The following is a 16,997-nucleotide window of genomic DNA, read 5'->3' on the forward strand; positions in this document are numbered from 1 at the left end:
ACCACCACCACCACCACCACCACCACCACCACCACCACCACCACCACCACCACCACCACCACCACCACCACCACCACCACCACCACCACCACCACCACCACCACCACCACCACCACCACCACCACCACCACCACCACCACCACCACCACCACCACCACCACCACCACCACCACCACCACCACCACCACCACCACCACCACCACCACCACCACCACCACCACCACCACCACCACCACCACCACCACCACCACCACCACCACCACCACCACCACCACCACCACCACCACCACCACCATCATCACAACCACCACCACCACCACCACCACCACCACTGTCACCACCACCATCACCACCACCGCTGCCCTCACCACCATTACCACCACCATCAATCACCACCACCACTACCACCACCACCGCCGCCATCATCACAACCACCATCGCCATCATCACAACCACCACCACTGTCACCACCACCATCACCTGTCTAGCACCATGACCACAACAACTCAAGACCTTGAAGGACTTCCAGTTGAGAGATTCTTGCCTCTTCACCAAGCTCTAACTTCAGCCTCACCTTCTGTCTGAGTTGCTTCTATAACCTGCTCACTTCCTGACTACCTTTTTGCCTTTCAGTCCACCAGCTTTGTCATCATACTAAGGAGGGAATTTGCAAGTAAAAGGGTACTTCAGAAAGTTCATGGAAAAATAGAATTAGAAGATAATACACCCTGTACCAGCCAGCCACCAGGAAGAAGAAAAAAGTAATATGAATCTTTCCTTGAACTTTTTGATGACTCCCTGTATACTTCAACTGCCTTGCTTTTCTCTAAGGAAGGACTGTTGTTATTTTATCATTTGCTTTTTAAATAACAAAAAATGTTAATTAGTTTGACTCATTAGACTTAAAACAATTGTTGTAATTTTGGAGTGTTTGATTACATTTATTTAATTATACATAGTTTCTGATGTTGCAGCTCCAGAGAGCAGTAGACTTGCTGGAAAACACCCTCCTCCTCTCCTCTCCTTTTTCCTGAAGCCTTCTTGGCTTCAGTCCATGCCTGGGGGGGACATTAGCATGTTGTCCCAAACTCGAAGTGTCCGAAAAGATTGTCTCCTCTGTGGCCAGACTGCTCAGGGGCAGCCCTGATGCAAACTGCAAAGAAAGGGAGAGGGTTTCTCTGGGTTTTCCTCCGTGTCCACCCTTTACTGATTTACTCCAAGGTAAATCTGCTTTCAGGAGGGGATCAGAGGGACCTATTTAGAGTGAGGTAGCAATGACAGGTTAGCAGTGGCCCAGAGCAAAGGAGTGAAACTTTAAATGGGGAATTCCAGCTTGTTAAAGCAGGAATATGGTATGGGGAGGGCAAAGGTCACTTCTTCCGACTATCAAAAGGCCACTTGATAGTGATCTGTGTATCTTGTACCTCTGAGCCCTTCCTCTTTCCTTTTTCTCCTCCACCTGCCCTTTTCTCAAGACCCAGCTCAATGCTGATCTCCTGCAGGAAGCCATGCTCAGTCCCTGTGCTCCCTTCTGCCAGTGCCCTGACCGAGGGCGCCTACACTGTCTGTTTACGGACAGGCCCCTCTTCCTTCTCTGCCTTTCTCTCACACCTAGACCATTAGCTTCTCAGCAGCACGACTGGTGATTCACAGCTCTGGTTGTCTCCCCAGCATCTTACACAGTGGCATTCAGGAAATGCCTCTAGACTAAATTGAATTGTATTTCTGCTATTCGAAAAGGACTATGTTTTAAAACATGGATAACATGATAACTTTCTCTAAAAGATAGGTGAGAGGTTATTCATTCTCTTCTTGTTTCTTAGACCCCAACCCTGGGAACACACCAACTGGTAGGTTGGGTAATATTTTTTAATGCAAGAATAAAACACTTTGATGATTCTAGTCAAGGGGTGCAACGGACTTCGTTTATACCCTTGGCTGAAAGTCTCCTGCATGGGAAATGCAGTCTGTTTGGAGCCAGCATTCAGCTCTTGCAGGCTGCATGTGGATGGGTGCAGGAGGGAGGGGACAGTCCTTCCTGGCCAGTTGGGTCTGCTGGGTCAACCAGGGCTCAGCTGGAGGGTGGCTGTACTAGCTGCAGCACCTTTTCCTCCAGGAGGACAGCCTGGGGAGAGATTGGAGCAGGCTGATGAATGGGTAGCATTTGATGAAAATGGTAATACCATCAGCCCTAGCTGGCTTACTTTAGAATCCATAATTTCCTTATTCACTCATCTGTCCTCTATTCCACAACCCTAGGGTTCCATGGATATGCTGGGTATGTGTGTGTGCGCACTCACACGTGCTGTGGAAAGAGACTGATTTTTGTCTTTTGTTGCTTGGGGGCTGTAAAAAATTGTAACAGCTAAGACTTTATTCCAGAATTCTGCCAGTGGTTCCCTCTGAATGGGAAATAGCTTCCTTTTGTTTCATTCTTCCTGTTTTACTTCCGTGGGGCTCATATTCACTAATTACAGGTCGAGTATCCCTAACCTGAAAATTTGAAATCTGAAATACTCCAAATCTGAAACTTTTTAGTGCCAATGTGATGCTCAAAGGAAATGCTCATTGGAGTGTTTCGGATTTTAGGTTTTCACATTAGGGATGCTTAACTGATATGTATTCTGTAAATAGTCCAAACTCCAAAAAAATCTAAAATTTGAAACACTTCTGGTCCTAAGCCTTTCAGATAACGGATACTCAAACTCTGTTAATACTGGGCTTGTAGACATCAGGGTTTAGGAAGCGTGGCCTCCTCTTTGCTCATGGGCAGCTCTTCTTCTCTGGGTAGAGATGATTAAAGTATTTTGGTCGTTGCTATTTCTTCTACATGATGTCCTGTTTATGACATTGTTGTGATGATCAACTCTTATCCTAAGTTCCTTGATCTTTAAAAAAGTTAACCTAGGAATAATATTCACCACCCTGTCTTTCTCCAAAGGACATTGTGAGGAATAATTAAGAGACATGTAGGTGTAATGTTTTGAGCTCAGTGGCAGGGATATTAGGCTCACAGGTATTGCTGTTATTTAGTTTCATGCTATTTCCATATGATCAAGAATAGATTAATTTTGGAAATGATAATGATTTCATGTTCAGACATCTATTTCTATTTAACCACCGTATTAGGCTTTGGCTTGAGCCCTACAAGATACCTCAACTTATAGATTAAAATCAAATGAGTGAGAAAGGATTAGAAATGTTTTTGCTGCATGTTATCATTTGCTATTTTTAAAAAATTCTTTTAAAAGGAGTTGATTAAAAAGGTTCATGTTCTGGGAATGTTATGCATCTGCAATAAATAATAAATAATATTGTAGCAGTTGGCTGCCTCCACTTTCATGCAAAATAAATAAATACATTTGGTGACATATATTTGAGGATTGTGATTCTTGTAATTTTCTTGGAAATAGGGAACAACTTTACAGATGATAGAGATTTTACCATCTGCTAGTAACAAAGAAACTTAGCTCATCACACGCAGCGCTTATTGAGTTTAACGTATAAATTGGCATGCCAGGAATCAGAATTCTCTAAAACTTAAGTCAGCCATCCCCAGGGAAGCTGACCTGACTTCAGCATGTCAAGGGAAAGGTTTCTTTGCTTCTAAAGCAAATGGCATGGTCTTCACATTGCTCAAATAGCAGAGGAATGAAGAGGGCTGAGCTTTCATGGTGAGAGATGAAGAGAAGAGCATTGTGTGGGCTTGTAAGTATCTGCACAATTTTCCCTTGTAATTAGTGGGATGGTGGACTCACTGTTGAGAAGCTACTGTCTTTGTGAGGCAAAACATGTAGTGTTGGTGGAAAGGTGAATGTTCAGACGCTTACGGAGAGAAGGGGGGTGGGAAGTCCAGACTTTCTCTAACAATGACATTTACTTCAAGCAGGTGACATTAACTCTCTAGGCCTGAAACGACATTGAAATGACATGTGGAGGTTGTGGTTTAGTGAAGGGGAGAGAATAGGTAGGTTGCCTTCAGTAGGTACAATGCTCAGTGGAGGCTGCAGAGCTCCCAACAAGGAAGCAAGAGAGAAACCAAAGAGAAGGCATCAGAGAAGCATTGCCTCTGCTTTTGAGTTTCCTTTACCCTCCGTTGAAGAAGTGGGGATCATTTTCATCCTTTTGGGTCATTCTGGCTCCATCTGATGGTGTGGCGGCATGGCACAGCTTTATGGTGGCACTGTAAAAAGATAGCCAGTGCATTGCTATAAGTAAAAATTTCTGTAAATGGTCCTGAGGTTGTTCAGCCCTCAGTATTAGAAAGAAGCCATAGGCTGGTTATGCAGGTGGTACCTCATTAGAGGATTTTATCAAGCAGTGGTCTGCATCTTACTAGTGCCTCTGGGTATCTTCAAGCTTAAAGGGGTTAGGGAATGAGTTAGGTTGAGTTGAAGAGAAGGAGCTTCTCCTCCACTTCCAGCTTCTCCAAATTGTGGTTCTTACTTCCAGATCCTGGAAATGTGTTGAGCCTGATATCTGCCTAATTGATTCTGAATTTTATCCTATTGCCTTTGTCTTAAACATTTAAGCCACATTGCAAACCAAGCAGAATTTATACATTGGTTTTCATTGCTACACTCTACCACTGCCATCCCTTTTTCATCACACCTCCTGTTTGGACCCTCTTTGGACTCTGCTGTTCTCGTGCCCTTTCCCCTTGGCCTTTGGGAGAAATGGTGACAAACTCATGCACATGAAAATACTAAAGGCCAGTCAGGGTTAAAGTGTTTTCCCTTCTTGTGGTGTTTGTATTTCTTACAGGGGTGAAGACATCTTAAGCCAGAGGAATGACTCTCTAGTTGTGGAATTTCAGTCATCAGCCAGCAGATGCAGGAGGTACTATTTGGGGCATGGGGCTTTATCAGAAGCCCATAAATCATCTTAAATGACCACTGCCTGTTCCACCTTATATCAGGCCACCTTGTGCATCACATCAGTCTTGTGTGTTTGGTTGGCTTGACCTGGCTGAGGGTAGCGAGCGTGTTTATGTGACGTTCGGCACCATAGGCATGTCACAGATGCTTGTGCACACTGCAGAGGGGAGGAGCTGCCATGTGTGCAGCGCAAACTCATTGTTTTCACTGCAAATGCCACTATTGGTCCAAAAGTGAGAAGTTCAACATAGAGTGAGAATTCTCCTGTTGATTAAAGCCCACTTCATACCCATCCATAGCATGAGTTGTGTCCTTGGGAAAGTCTCCATTTGAAATCCATGGACTGTTACCAAAAGCTGGGGTTTCACATTACAGATGTCCATGAGCAGGACAGCACCATCTTGCCCTCTCCTTTGAACTTGAAGCCTGGTTCCGCGAATAAGAGTGTTATTTCCATCTCGTGCCTCCCTCGTACTGGTCACTGTTGCCACAGCCACCCCAGAGAGTTATTAGTGACCGTGGTGTGGGAGCTGAGAGCCTCTCAGTGGGTAGAAGATTCCAGAGGCCACAGCTTCCCTTTATATGAAGGTCATTGGTTGGACTCTAAAATCTAATAACTTTGGGTAATGTACTAAAGATGAATTAAAATGCTAATAGTCTTCATGTTCTAGATATTTTAACATCCCCTAATCTTAAATTGAAATTAAATGCCTTAGGTGATGTAGCAGCCTTGCCAGAAGCATGTTTAGCATCACCCCATAGACAGTGAATTTAAAGTATATCCTGGCTGCATGGGCAGAGCTAAGATAAGCAGTATTTATTTTACAATTATTTTATTTGTGTCCCCTACAGCTACATGACAGAAGTACTCTCTTCTTCTAAAGATAGCTATTTAGCTTTAAAAATCGCTATTTTTATAAGTTCCTTTGAAACCACAGATCCTTTTATTATTGACAATATTTTAAAAGCAATACATTGGATTTTGTGGCTCCTGAAGCTATTCCAAAGCCTTTATAGATTACTTTCGTGTTTAAACCTCATAACAATACCATAAAACATACCTGCTTTATAGTGAAGACACTGGGATAAGAGAGATTGAGTGGCTTTTCCATCATCATGTCACTGGTCAGGGGAGAACCATAGTAGTTGGTGGGTGTCCTGCCTCCCAGCTTGGGCATATGCCCACTAGACCAAGCAGGAGCTTTAAGAAAAGTGATGGCAAGGTCATTTAAACTAGATGCTTCTGCTAGGAAACGAGGTCAGTGCTTATTTTGAGGGATGTGTTAGTTCTTTCTGATTGTTAGTGTTAGTTCTGTTGCCTACACTGAGACCAGATTTCGTCATCCAGAGAGCCAAAAAAACAAGTGTATTTCCTTCCTTTAGTAAGCAGCGTCATTTCCTTATCACTAGCTGAATTAGCCCCTTTATTTTCTCCTTATTAGGGGGAAGGAACACTTTATTTCTTCCTTAGTTCTTCCAGTTATCTCGTATCTGGCCACTTCATAATTATATTTTGGGAGAATAGATATTAATTTTCTTCAACAAAAAGGCCGAGTTCCTGGATGACACAACATAATTCAGTTTCTGTTCTCTCCCTTCACTGCCTATACCCCTTCCTCCTGTCTCATTTTTCATAGTTAGGAGGAGTGATAGTGTCAAATATATCAGAAGGAAGAATTGATTCAGTAGTCGTTTGACGACTTGACTGATTAACAGAGATCAGAAGAAGGCTCATAACTGTGAAAACCACTGCAGCATGGAGTTTTAACAGCTCTTTAGGGAGCTAGTTAATGAAAGAATCACTACAGAAACACAGTCATGCCAAAAAAAAAAAAAGAAAGAAAAAAAATACAAGAGCATACCCATATAACACTCAGAGGCTGTGTCATAAGAGGAAATATGCTCATAATTTCTATTTACCCATCGCTGTAATTACCGTCTGCCTTAAGATTACTTTCAGTCTTCTCCTGTCAAAGTTGCTTAGATAGTTCCTCTTTCACTTATCAGAGAAGTCTACTACTGGTTGGAACGTGTCCTAAGAGTTATTTTCCCCCTGCAGAATTTAATTAGCAGGTACCCAAGCTCTCACTGCCCAGTTGTATGCCCTCAGTCTGATCCATGTTCTTGTTTTCATCGCCATTTGTCCATAAACCCTCTTTTGCACTCAAATGAATGTTGCATTGGGGTTTTTACCTTTAATTTTTTCATGTGTGGTTGTTCTCCTTTCTTTCTCCTGGTGCAGTGTCTATGAACCAGATAGAAATGCGTTACGGAGGAAAGAACGAGAAAGAAGAAATCAGGAAACCCAACAGGATGATGGCACATTTAATTCCAGTTACTCTCTCTTCAGTGAGCCCTACAAGGTAGACGGTTTTCAGTTGCTCGTCTCCGCCCCTCACGTGCACTGTACCTCTAACTCCCTGTAACGGCAGTCTTGAGTAGAAGAGTCGACCAAACTGCAGTTAGTCGTCTGCCTGTTCAGCACGGGGTCTTACTGCCCGAATCTTGATGTCCAGTTCACACTGGCTACTCCCTCAGTACAATGTCACTTTTGTTTAACATTGAGATCTACTTGCTGTGATTTTTATCAATAATAAAGCTTTCATCCCTGCATTGATATTTCAAAGGCAGTGCCCTTTATTATGTTTTCTAAGCTCTTAGGAAACAAACAGTATTAAAAAGAGGTTGGGTTTCATATTTATCACGCATGGATCATGCTAGGATCAGGGTATCTGTTAGGGCTAATGAAAAAGAAACTGTTTTACCAAAAGCCAAAACTCTCCTCCAAAATGAGATATCTTCACATATGTCACTAATATCTTAGGATGCATAAAGCTATGGGTAGTTCAGGCTGGTGGCTTCCTGCATATTTAGCCCCATGTTCACCCTGACTTCTCTTTCCTGTCACTCTGGGTTTTTGACAAGAATAATTATGTATTTAGAAATTGGAAGCAGGCCAATCCTGAGCCAAATCTGAATTTTCAAGAAAAGCTTCCAGTGGGACTACAAAAGAGAAAAGAAAATCCAGTCCTAGATTCAAACCATTTTGTGTAGTTACAATAGTGAATTTTCTGATTTCCTGGTAGCTGCAACATAATACCAAGGATACCTTTTTCGTGTACTCTACAGCCATTACAGGTTTCCAGTTCTGGTGTGTTGCAGAGTGCTGACAGACATCTTCAGAAATGATAAGGATTTCGATTTTATCTCTCGGCTCTCATTCTGAATGTGGCAGCCCTGGCTCTGTGACCAATAATGGCACCTGTTCATTATTTCCTGAGTTTCTGTTGTCTCCAACAATAGCGTGGATATGTTTTTCTTTCTCCAGACTAACAAGGGGGATGAACTCTCCAACCGGATCCAGAATACTTTAGGCAATTACGATGAAATGAAGGACTTTTTAACTGATAGATCCAACCAGAGTCACCTCGTTGGCGTTCCCAAACCTGGGGTTCCTCAGACTCCCGTGAACAAGATTGATGAACATTTTGTTGCAGATTCAAGAGCCCAGACCCAGCCCTCGTCTGTCTGTAGCACTGCATCTTCCACACCAGCAGCTGTCCCCGTGCAGCAGAACAAGAGGGGTACCATGGGCTGGCAGAAGGCTGGGCACCCGCCACCTGATGGCCAACAGAGAGCAAGTAAGAACAGGCACAGGTTGTCTGATTTGCACAAATCTGCTAACCGCAAGAACCATAATATAAAACCTAATCTCTGTATGTCAAACCCCTCATCTTCCTCCTCTTCTTCTTTTTCTTCTTCCAACTCAGCACAACAGGGCTCTCTCAGGACCTTGCTTGGAGATGGTGTTGGCAGACAGCAGCCACGGACCAAACAAGTGTGCAACATGGAGGTGGGTCTTCAAACCCAGGAGAGGCCACCTGCCATGGCGGCCAAGCACAGCAGCAGTGGACACTGTGTTCAGAACTTTCCTCCGTCCCTGGCTTCAAAACCCAGCCTGGTCCAGCAGAAACCAACCGCATATGTGCGGCCGATGGACGGCCAAGATCAGGCTCCTGATGAATCTCCAAAGCTTAAGTCATCTACAGAAGCCAGTGTGCACTGCACGTCATACAGGGGGGTCCCAGCCAGCAAGCCGGAGTCAGCCAGAGCCAAGGCCAAGCTTTCCAAGTTCAGCATCCCCAAGCAGGGGGAGGTGAGTCTTCTCCCAATACCACTTATGTGCAACTCAGTAATTATAAGTGACTGCTCGACTGTTGTGAATTCAGTTTCCATGTTTCTTTTTTTCAGAGATGTGGCTGATTTCTTGTGCTAGAATTTGTAGCAGTCACTAAAGGGGGAGGCAAACATGAATAATATTTTTGTAAAATCTCAAATTTATTATCATTGCAATTTTTTAGGTACCAAGTGCAGGGGTGTGTGTGGGTGTGTTGAGGAAGGAATGCCTCTTCATTATATTTCAAGGGATTTTTATGAATAAGCCAGTGTTGACTGAGATACTACATACTAGAAATAAAAGCACTTCAAAGGCTATAATTTTTAATATGTAAAGAGATTAATTTTCATGTAAAAGAGTTTGAAAACTCAACATTTTTGTCAGTTTTGAAATAGCTCAGGACAAATTTCACAGAATAAAACTCATAATAATTTTTGAAGTAATTGTTTAAATGATTCAATATTGAATACGGTGAATATTCATATGTATCAGATATCCCATCCATATTATAATATTTAGATCCAGGTTCATTCATGTTAATCATAATTCTTACTCGAACTCTCCTTGTCCTATAGAAGTGATCTTTGATTATATGAGAAAAGTGAAACATTTTAGTTCGTAATCTTCTGGTTGGCATTCTGATTTTATTCTAAAGTATTCATTGCATTACAGCATGTATGGCGTGGGTGTATTGAGTATTAGAGTTCTAAAAAAGCAAGTCATAGAGTTATGGAGATGGCAAAGATGCACCGACTAGTCACGTGAAGGGTAAATCTGGGTGGAATGAAGTTTTGTTTTAGAGAAGTGCATCTCATATTATATAACAAATTGATGATAGTCGTCAAGAACACATGAAGAAGAAATACGATTGTGCACCTTTGTTGTTTTGTTGTGTTATGGTATACTAACTAAAATAAAGTGTGAGTTCTAGAACACTGTTCTTAGGAACTGTTCGTGTTGGGGTTTTTTGACATATTCTTTAAAGAGAGAATAACAATGTGGCCAGAATAGTCCTTGTATCTTAATTTGGTTTAATAACCAAATGAACTAAATGATTTTACATTTCTTGTTGCCTTTTGGACAAGGCTGAGCTTCAACATTTCTGAGCTGTCGTCCTGCAGCTTACCACTGACACATACTACTCTTAGAGAAGGTACCCTTTTACTGTGTGAGATGTTTACAGATTTTAATGTGGAAATGAAGTGACATGCATATCAGTAACTTCCTTTGATTACCCATTTATAATGGATTCTAAAAAGTATTCATTATAAATTAATGGAAGCAAAAGGTAATTTCTACAGGCATTTAGGTTTTTAAAAGTTTTTGGAAATACATGTAAATACCACCTTACAAAACTGAATTCATCAGGCTCTTTGATTTTTGCCATTATCATCATGAAATGACCTGTACTGGCAGATGAAGCATGGCTAATCCTTTTACAACCACCAGGAATCCCTGGATCATTTTAATCCCAATGAGCTCCTTATTAAAAGGGTTTACCTACCAAGGAAACTTTAATTTTATTAAAGTAATAATTTAATAATAAGGTAATTATTTATTTATTTTGGAACCAAGTGAATTGTTAAAACTCTGGTTAAAAGGAATAGATTACTATTTTTGATAGCCAGTACAACCTTATGCAGAGAACTGTACAGCTTTCATAAGGCTTTGGGTATGTCATTAATAACTTGGATACTGTCAGGATGCCCTTTGAGGACCCCAGATTGGGCATGACATGCTGTGCACTAGTGTTCAGTTATCACAGAAAGAGGGAAATGCCCAAGACAGGGAGTCACACTGAGAGAAATTTGAGCTTTTATACAGAAGGTGTTTAATTTCCCCTGCATGTAATGACATTAAACCAGCCAACCTGATCCATTCCTAACATTCTACACTGAATACTTCAAAGAGGCCAATCATGCATTGACAGAGAAGAGGTAAGAAGAGGTATTGTTTGTAGAATAGAGTTATAACTCGTCGGGGTTTTTTTTTGGGGGGGGGAAGGGATGACGTTCTTCTTTTAGTAAAAGGCTTTTCATATTATGAAAAATATTGTAATTTGAATCATGTAACACTTGTCTGTTTAATCACCCCACTATTGCAATAGGAAAAGGACTCTTTTACAGTTAGCAGCAGAGTAGTATCTATAAGTTTCTTTTCCTACCCTTCATACTCAGAGGGTTTTGGGGGTTGGTTTTTTTTTTTTTTTTTGACAATATTCCAAGAGAAGATTAAGAAATACCATTTTGAGGTATATTGTTCGCTATTTATAGGCCATTCCTATAAAATCCACAATCATACCATAGAAGCTAAAGAATTTTGTCGACCAGATTTTACTTTTGCGGAAATATATGCTTTTATTTTTTAGAAATGGTAAAACAATTTAATCTGGCAAACAATGTTAAAAATATTCATGCCTCTATATTTTTTTAATACAGATACCACTGGTATGAAAATGTCCTCTGAATAACACTGACATTAATTTCCAGTGAGGTAGGGAAGGTGTTTTTTTAGGGAAATTAAAAGCAAATTACAGAGAATTGACCTGAAGGGAACTTGCATTACTTGACTACACTTTTTCAGGATGTTAGCTATAGAGCAAGACTTATCATGGTGTGAAGAATTTGGGGGCTGAAAGGATGTGTTAGGTAAAAATGATGTAAAAACAAAGGGTGGGGTGCAAAAATAGCTTTTTGGCATTCCTCATAAGAAAATCAAATCAATGACTAGGTGCAATGTGATGTAAGAAATGGAAAAAAAAAAAAAAGCTAAGATGTGATTTCTGCCTCCAGGACATTCACATGAATTGAATAAATTAGACTCCAGTCTCAGCTTTTAATTTGCAATTTTTCTCACAGTCCAAACTAAATTTAAAATTGGTCTTCTAGCCCTAGGAAAATTCCCTCGCCTTCTTCATCTTTGTAGTAGAAAAATAATTCTATGTTATTTTTAAAAATTGGGAGTTTGTGAATTTCTTTGGCCTGATTTTACACTTCATAAACTCTTCATTCTTTTTCTTACAACATCTGCACTGTATCTGCCACCATGGCAAATTATTCGTTATAATTCTTTAGTCTTCAATAATAGGTAATCAGTGTAGAAAAATCCAGTGCAATTTGATGTGGAAATTAAAGACCTCAAGAGAATTCCTTAACTGATACACCTGCCTCTTGGCTGGTTTTTTCCTGGCTCGGTTTTGTGTTTAATGAAAAACATATTTTTGTTGTAGCTGAGACTTTTATTCTTGATGCCACCCCTCATTAAATGAGTCTCCCCTGGAGTGCCACTTGGGTAGGTTTCTACTGTTAGGTGAGAGACAGGGACTTAACAAGTGGCCAAAGCATGCATTCTAGAATGTTTTAGGACAGGGCACACTAATTTTTATTTCTAATCGAAGTGAATTAATTTTTGTTTCGCACATATACATGTTAATATTTTGCCCCTAACATGTAATTTCAGATCTAGACATTGGGGTTGGTTAACCTAGAAGGGCAATTACAGGTTTGTCGGACCTAAAATTTATAGTCGTGGGGGTCATCTTTAGGAAAAAAAGAGTAGAAAAATATCTTACACATGCAGTTTTTACAAAAACATATAACCATGTTACCACATGGCTAGGGCCCCTCCTGGGGCCTTGGAAGCTCCGAAGCTTAAATGCCATTAACTTAATGGTGTATCTGTCTTTGGCTTATGGAATAATGAGAGATAATTATTGCAATGATCATTTTAGATTTGAAAAAAGTGCTTCATATTAGCCTCAAACCTGCTAAAATTTAAAAATAATATTTATATTCTGGGTGATATAGACAAGGGTAAAATAGGGCAGTACTATGAAAAACCTAATATGCAGAGCCTTTGAAACAAAGTATGGGTGTCTTGGGCTGTGTAGTTGGTCATTTGGCAAGTTATAGCTTCAGCAGTGGTATTCCAAAACATACACATTTTAGTTTCTGTTTGCTATTAATTTAATAAATAGCAATGATTTGAAACTGCTCTTGCAGAGGGCTCTGCTGGCTGGGAGTGGAACTCATTTGAAAAGCTGGGGAAGCAAAGGAAACTAATGGCTGCCGCCCATAGCTTCGTCAGTGATGAGGAGAGACAACTAAATTTGAATATCAGTTTATAGACAGTGTGTTAGGAGTTTTAGCAGTGGTTGATAACTCATCCACAAGAACACAGTAACCATTTATAGTTGATCAGAATTTTATTTGTTAAAATAAGTGATTAAATGGCTTAAGATGTATTGATTAATCATAGCATTTTCATGACGGGCATTCTAAAATCACTTTATGCCACAAATAAGAGTAGAAAGATGAAGCACCGTGATTCCACAAAATAGCTTCCTAGAAAAGCAATTAACTGATTTTTTTTTAAGTTCACAGAAGATAAATGATGTAGGTTTCCTATTTCCTGTCACTCTTGGTTACCTTTGTATGAAAATGGATTTCTTCCAAATTAAAGTCGGCACCAGCCTGTCGGCAAAAAAGGCATCTGCAAGGCAATGTGTGCATTATGTATTCATGCCAGTAGAAACTTCTTAATTACATTTGAGATGTATAATGTTTTCATATCGAAGTATGCTATCTGATTCCTCCTTCAAGAAATGAGGGTGGCCATCCTGGAGACTCGGTTTCCCTATCTGTCATGGTCTCATCATCCCCATTACCAGCACCTCCACCCTCGCTCACCCATCGCAGATGGATGCCATGACCCTCTGGGACAGTTGTGGCTTAGCAACAGCACAGATGGTCACACTCTGCACCTCCTGTCCACATGGCGCATGGCTTCCATCCTCTCAGTGAGGACGTGGAGTACTTGTGCTGCACATACTTAGAGGGGCGATGACTCAAACTTTGATCTCAGGTACTGGATGAAAGCACTTTTTTCCTTATTTTAGATAGGTCATCCTGAAGGTCATAATGGAGGCTGGCAAGTGGAAGTGTTTCCATATTTTTTAGTCCTTTTATGTTCAGCCAGCTGGGCCTTAAAAGGTAAGGCACTTAATGATATAAAATGACTTTTGTTTCTATAACCCTTTATTGAAAAATTTGAAGAAAGTGTATTAAAATGTGTCCTATTGTTTAAAGATACTAGCGTGCTTTTCCATCCCCTTTCGTCTCTGGGCTCCTTCAGATTTATAGTATAAATCCACGTTTTGTGGGCTGAAAGGTGGGGAACTACTACTGATGGTGGAGGCATTGGGGGCGGGACCCAAAGGGAGGTAACTAGCAAGCCCACTTTATTTCCCTGTCTATTTTCTCAGTTCTCATAAAGCTTCCTCTGCCAGAAAGCATCTGCACAGATTACAGGGCTGCTTTCCCTTCAACTGCAATGTTACATTTGTGTTGACTCCAAACCTGGGGCTAGTCAGGAGCATGAGGCCTCTGTGTTTGGAGTCCGTTGAAAAGGGGATGTGTGATCCACTGTCTCTTTCACTCTGAAAGAAGGTATCACTGTATGGTTTAATGGGAAAAGGCTCTTCTTTTGTATTTCATCCTTTCTTGATCAGAAATCATGTGCAATCTTTCAGGTATACAGGGAAAACGTAGAACGCAATGGTGTGATTACAGCTCTGGAGACCAGTAAGAATGGTGTCTGAATCCTGGGTCTGCCACCTGTTAGCAGTGTGACCAGGCCTCAGTTTCCTTATGTGAGGATGTGGATAAAATGATAATACCTGCTTGGTAGAATTGAGATAAAGTATGTCATGTGCTTAGCACAGTGACAGTAGAGTAAGTATTAGGTAAATATCAGTTACGTTTCTGTTATTTAAACAACTCTGACACAAGGGCAAACAAAATATAAAAATGGATATATGCTTGGGAATGGTGTTGTGTGTATGTGTGTTTGTGTGTGAGCGAGAGAGAGAGAGAGAGAGAGAGAGAGAGAGAGAGAGATGAAATTCTTAAAGTTCTTTTGTGTTTATTTGTTAGAAATAACTGAAATCTTGAAGACCAAGATTATCCTGGCTCAATATAACAAAGTGTGAGTGACGTGATTCTCCCTTATTTAATGCTTAGCCCCCTCCTGAGATTTATTCCTAAGTCTGGGGTCACATTTTCTCTCTTTTTCTGTGTATTTGTGGGGGTTTTTTGTTTGTTTTCTGAGCAGTTATTATCTATAGTGAAACGTATCCCTTGTGAGCTTTATTTCCAATTAAATTAAATACAAAACTCACAAGATTTGGGCTGAAGAAAACTGTTAATTTTTCAGGTAGTAAGTATTTAGAGTGACTCATTGAAACAGGTCTGTTTACAACCACAAAGTATTAAATAGCATGTTTAATTGGGCTGAGCAGTGGAATTACTTATCTCCACATGATTAACCAGCATTAGCAATACCTTTATAGCAGGTGAAAATGGAGTCTCCCTGGTGCCATTTACAAATCTCATTCCATGGCTGCACATGCGACAAACAGCTCCTTGACCACCCCTAGACACTCTGAAGTTGTTCTGTTTTGACCAAAGGTCAGGCATCAGGACCAACTGATGCTCTCTAAAGCAGTGTTAACTAGACCCCATCTCTCTGCTGGGGGGAGTGTGGTTTCTGGGCTAGACTGTCTGAGTTTGACTCTTCATTCACTAGCCAGATGACCTTGTGCCTCAGTTGCCTTATCTGTGACACGGAATCATGACAGAACCTATCAACAGCATTTTTATGACTATTAAATTAGTTAATATTTGTACATTGCTTAGAACAGTTGCTGGCATATAGTAGCTGTATTAGCCCATTTTTGTTGCTTATAACAAAATACATGGAACTGGGTGATTTGTAAAGAAAAACAAAATTTATTGCTTAACAGTTTCTGAGGCTTGAAGTCCAAAGTCCATCTGGTGGTGGCAGCAGTGACCTAGGGGTCTCACATTGCAAGATGGTGGAAGCAGAGAGAGCAGAGAGAGAAAGACAGACTCTCCTCTTCTTTTAAAGCCCTCAGAACCACACCCCTGACCACCATTTTTAATCCATTCACCACTGCGTGGCCCTATAATCTAATCACCTCTTCAAGGCCCCACCTTACAATTACCATAAAAGGATTTCCCACCCTCTTTACAGCCACAGTGGGGGCTAAGTTTCTAATACATAAAACTTGGGGGACACAATTCAAGCTTCAGTGAGTTTGGGGGGGACATAATTCAGTCCACTACAATAGCACTCAAGAAAAATCCACAATAGTAATTATTAGTACAATTATTTACAGTAGCTCTATTTGCCTCACACGTACCTTCTAATGTGCCCAAATCTAGATGGGTTGACAGCTCAGTATCTGGAAATTGAGATGAGGCGGAAGAATTTCACTATAAGTTGCACAAGGTCAGCGGTCTTTGTTTTGTTTTGTATGTTTCTACTGTTTTGTTTACTGAAGCATCTCCAACTGCACCTTGCACATAGTTTGTGCTCAATAGATACTTAATGAATTAGCTAATTAATTAATTTTATTTTTATTTTTTTTTTTCGTCGATATACAATGTGGTTGATTATTGTGGCCCATTACCGAAACCTCCCTCCCTCCTCCCTCTCCTCCCTCCCACCCAACAATGTCCTATCTGTTTGCTTGTCGTATCAACTTCAAGGAATTGTAGTTGTTCTGTCTTCTCCCCCCGCCCCCCTGGTTTTGTGTGTGTGTGTGTGTGTGTGTGTGTGTGTGTGAATTTATTTATTAATTTTTAGCTCCCACCAATAAGTGAGAACATGTGATATTTCTCTTTCTGTGCCTGACTTGTTTCACTTAATATAATTCTCTCAAGGTCCATCCATGTCGTTGCAAATGGCGGTATTTCATTCTTTTTTATAGCTGAGTAGTATTCCATTGTGTAGATATACCACAATTTCCGTATCCACTCATCCGATGATGGACATTTGGGCTGGTTCCAAATCTTGGCTATTGTAAAGAGTGCTGCTATGAACATTGGGGAGCAGGTATACCTTCGACTTGATGATTTCCA

The 16,997-nt window shown here is 40.8% G+C and overlaps 1 protein-coding gene across 1 annotated transcript in view; it reads left to right on the forward strand.

The window, feature by feature from the left end:
* Positions 1-4,764: 4,764 nt before the first annotated feature.
* Positions 4,765-16,997, forward strand: part of AFF3 (AF4/FMR2 family, member 3) — a gene marked incomplete at its 5' end in the record, with an annotated part of 456,956 nt that continues 444,723 nt past the window's right edge. The window contains 4 exons of the mRNA XM_008576823.1: positions 4,765-4,839; positions 7,120-7,240; positions 8,206-8,518; positions 8,648-9,033. Coding sequence (XP_008575045.1) covers positions 4,765-4,839; positions 7,120-7,240; positions 8,206-8,518; positions 8,648-9,033 — 895 coding nt within the window. The remainder of the gene's footprint in view (positions 4,840-7,119; positions 7,241-8,205; positions 8,519-8,647; positions 9,034-16,997) is intronic.

This window comes from Galeopterus variegatus, unplaced genomic scaffold, assembly GCF_000696425.1.
Source record: "Galeopterus variegatus unplaced genomic scaffold, G_variegatus-3.0.2 Scaffold1410, whole genome shotgun sequence".
Taxonomy (NCBI): Eukaryota; Metazoa; Chordata; class Mammalia; order Dermoptera; family Cynocephalidae; genus Galeopterus; species Galeopterus variegatus.